Source organism: Drosophila gunungcola, chromosome 3R, assembly GCF_025200985.1.
Source record: "Drosophila gunungcola strain Sukarami chromosome 3R, Dgunungcola_SK_2, whole genome shotgun sequence".
Classification (NCBI taxonomy): domain Eukaryota; kingdom Metazoa; phylum Arthropoda; class Insecta; order Diptera; family Drosophilidae; genus Drosophila; species Drosophila gunungcola.
In genome coordinates, this window is record NC_069139.1 from 18336321 (window position 1) to 18340413 (window position 4093).

At 40.0% G+C, this 4093-nt stretch overlaps 1 protein-coding gene across 1 annotated transcript; it reads right to left on the minus strand.

Annotated features, from left to right (window-relative positions):
* Positions 1 to 1292: 1292 nt before the first annotated feature.
* Positions 1293 to 3508, minus strand: LOC128264453 (degenerin del-1). The gene is made up of 5 exons (XM_052999921.1): positions 3331 to 3508; positions 3035 to 3259; positions 2802 to 2976; positions 1773 to 2461; positions 1293 to 1590 (listed from the first exon to the last, which is right to left on the minus strand). Exons 1-5 carry the CDS (start codon positions 3468 to 3470, stop codon positions 1362 to 1364), a joined length of 1458 nt encoding a protein of 485 aa, XP_052855881.1. The 5' UTR covers positions 3471 to 3508; the 3' UTR covers positions 1293 to 1361.
* Positions 3509 to 4093: the final 585 nt, after the last annotated feature.

Here is a 4093-nt window from a genome sequence, read left to right on the forward strand (position 1 = left end):
TAAATGACTGATACATTAATATAGATACAAAATAAGCCTCAAATATTAAACTACAGAAACTAAGCCACTGCTTTTGTATATAGGTGTTAAAGTAAACTTCTAGATTGATAAGTACCTTAAATTACAATGTTTATTTTAAAGATATTGGTTCTTGTTTCGTTTTTTCTTTATATTTGCTTTTAGTTAATTCCAATTAATATTTAATTATTTTCAAATGCGCTTTTCAAGTATTCCCAACGACTCACTTCTAACAGTGTGCAACATTTCACTTTGAGCCCATTACACTCGAATTTTCCAGCCGCTAAAAGCTTAGGCCCATTTCGTGTCTCTTTAATTGGTGTAGAGCATAATTAATTAACCTTTGTCGAGGTGGCCAAAAGCAAAAATGTCCAAAAAGGCAAAAGGCAAAGGAAAGGGCCTGGGGCAGAGAATTAATGTGATTACATTTCTCTCGTTTGCTTTTAGCCCACCTTTTTATTGTTGTGCAATTTTAAATATTTAAAACTTAACAACAAGGACCAGGCCAATGGAAAACCTAACAAGCTTGAGAGGTGGCCAAAATCCGAGGCGACGCAATATCCGCATACTATACACGACGGTAAGTATATATCTATATATCTATATATATATATATATATATATGTATATGTGCGAAATGGTTGCAGTTGTCGCCAAGAGGCGTTTGCTGACTGTGCAAATTGTGAGTTTCATTGATTTTCAGTTTCACACTTGGCTCGCAAGGCATAGCTTTTCGCTACGAATATCCTTGGCATCCTGACGGCATGCCATGGTTGCATTTTTAATGCGCATTGCAGTGCCCAAGCCGAGCAAATATTTAATAAAAATTTTAAATTGCGCATACGCCGCTTGTGACCGAGGTCAAGGCACAACCAACTCGGGAGAATGTATTGTAGTCTTCTTTTGCAAGCCATTTGTCTTTTAACTCCTCGAATACACTCTTAAATTTGCGGTATTATCTTTAACCACTTTTTGATTGCATATTTTTAAGGCTAATTATTTAAAATAATAGATTAAAATGGTTCATTTAGATAAATGCAAAATGTATTGCTCATCTTAGTTTTTATAAAACTTCGTTATACATTTAAAAGGAAAAATTGTTATTTTGATCGTCTTAAGAAAAAAAGTAAGTTACTTGTGCTACAAAATGTCCCGGATTTCTATATTTTGGAAAACACGGAATAAAAACAGTATTATAAAGCCGTTGTTTGCAATTGATGATGTTTTCTAATAAAATAAAATAAAATATGTATAATTTCTTGAGTGGTATTTTATCTTGCGAATATTTTTTTTCGTGGCGTTTTCTTGCAGTGGTGTTCGATTTTCCGCTGGCAGTTGACCAATTACGCACGAACTGAGCGTGCCCGCAGCATGTTGGTCAGGGGTCGCACCGTGAAATAGTAGACAAACTCGATGGCGCTGAGGATGCTGGCCCCCAGGAAAAGTCCCAGCATGCCGCCCATGGAGACAACCACGTCCAGACGCGTGCGAATCGCCTGTCGCCGAAACTGATCTGTGGGCAAGGCGGGCATAGATATTGTTACGTTGCGAAGCTGTGTGTCCCTGTTAAATCTGTCAAAGATTTAATATTAAGCAATGAATGAATTTGAAAGTAAATGCGAGCAATTTGTAGTGTTTGAAATTCTTAAAGCCATAAAAATATGAAAATAAACTTAGGGATATCTTTAGTAGGTTATATTTTAGTGGTTACAAGTAATAACTTCCAGATAAATCAATCCCCTTAAGAGACTCACGTGGAATGGCCCTCATAAATGGCTTGAATATCGCCATCGTTGCAGGACGGTAGACAACCGCAACTATCCTTGTTGCCCTTGTTGTTACTCTTTAGCAGCTTGGAATCCGGCTTCATCAGACTATTTGCCTCCAAGCACAAGAAACCTTCAAGATTGCAGTCCGGGTAGCGTGGATCGGCCGTCGGATTCATTAAAAACGATGCGCATCCGCAAGCTTCAATTTGGATTTTCCTGGCGCACTCGGTGATGCAGGTGCTGAAGCTATAGGCCCTGTATACGCTAGATGGCGGATTCTCGTCCGGGAAAAGGCAGCTGCGGATCTTTGGCTCCACCTCCTTGACATCCGGATCATTTACTATTCTCACCTGGTTGATTTGGATCAACTTTCCCTGCCCCGGCATCGTGAGAAGAACTCCTGGTGGCACGAATGCCGTGTGCGGAATATCCTCCGCATTTAGCACATGAATCTGCACCGCCGTATTCATAATCAACTCCAGTCTAGCTTCCTGATGGGACGGATCCAAATCGGTGTTTAGCCAGTGTTTCGAGCCAGGGTTGTTGTTCTGCAGCGAATTGAGCATAAAGCAGCGGCCAAAGGGCGTGAGCAGCGGCCGAAAGTACCGACAGCAGTCAAAGGCCTTTCCGGAGAGCTTGCACTCGACCAATACGTCCGAGCAGTTGGCTCCATACTGAAAAAATAATGAAAAATAATTTATACAACCGGGAGCAACAGCCCCTGACTAAGATATATGCTTGTTACATCATTGCTATAAAATTGTTTGTCATTGCACTAATTCTGAAGGAAATTCCATTTTTTCATAACGTCAATAGCAATGAGCAACAGTTAAAAAAAATAATAACATCAGCGAACCAATAAACATTTAATTGTCAATTAGCCATTCAATTTTCGCAAATTATGGGATAAATTTAATTAGCACACTAAAACACGCTAATAACAACTAATCGTTTTTTTAACGGTGTACAATAAATGAGTATTAAATAAAACACAATCTTGTAACACCTACTCACCCAATTAAGGATTTGACGAAAATTCCCATTAGGGCACAATGCACATGTAGGGCATTTCCTGACGGTAGGGCACGTGCCCTTCAGTGAGCCCTCGTTGTATGTTGGGGGAAATAGAATAGTCGATAAGCCGACCTCTACATCGTAAGGGTAATCCCCATCCAAGTCGCCACCCAAACTGAAAAAAGATCAGACGTTACATGACTAGACCTTACGTCCTACCTATTAATCACAACCTCCCAATGTACTGCTCCAATTTCTTAACAAGTATATACTTGTGGATGCACTCGCAGACGCTGACAGAGGGAAATTTCCAGGTTGAAAACGGTGGCAGACTCTCGTAAACAATGCTGACAGCTCGTGAGGGAAAATCCCGCTGATAGTCCACGATCAGAATATAGCAGCCCAGTGAAGAAATAACCACACAAAGCAGCCAAAAGACGCGCTCTGTGTAATGCAGCCTATGCAGAAGCGAAAGGAAATTTCTCAGATTGCGGCTACTAGCCAAAACGGCGTTGACTTGAACCCCCACCTGGAATTTGCAATGTAAGCGAAACCGGCCAGTGTGCAATTGGCACAGTAATCCTTTAAGTGGGTTACGAACTGCCAGAACAGGACGCTGAATCCACGCTCGCGTCGACCATAGCCATCCGCATCTATGGTTCGACCCATTTCTGCTCGCCGGAGACGTTCAGTAAGCCGATCTCCGAGCTTTGGGCCTTCGTGGCGGACTGACCGGGCCAAACAAATTGCACTTGACCAAGCACGACACGGTCAGCCACTCGTTGGGAAATTTGTTGTTTTCCGTTTTCAAGTGGATAAGGCTACATGGAGCGAAAATATATCCAGCTGTTTCACAGCACTGCCTTAAAACTCTCAAAATAAAACTACATCAATTCCATTATGGGAAAGGATACTTTTGTATGAATAATCGCAGTGTAATTAATTTTTAAAATCAGTATCTCTTATTATTTTGTAAACCGTTAGGTTTTCTGTGTGTATTTCTTAAATAATCTTTAAACATATTTACAACTAATTAATTTTAATTTTCTGTATAACAAATTTATTATTGTCTTTAAGTTTGTTTTATAGTTTCTATTTACCAACACTAAGAGTTAATGGACTTTTTTTTATAGTTTTAATAAAACTATATAAAGACAATTTGAAGAACGTATTCTTTGTTTTTCTGTGTGTAACAAAGAGAGTAGGGGACGAGGCAACTTAATGGCATGCAAGTGTGGTCTCCTTGTCCACACACAAATATCTTACCACCCCCAACGCCCACGCAACCCATT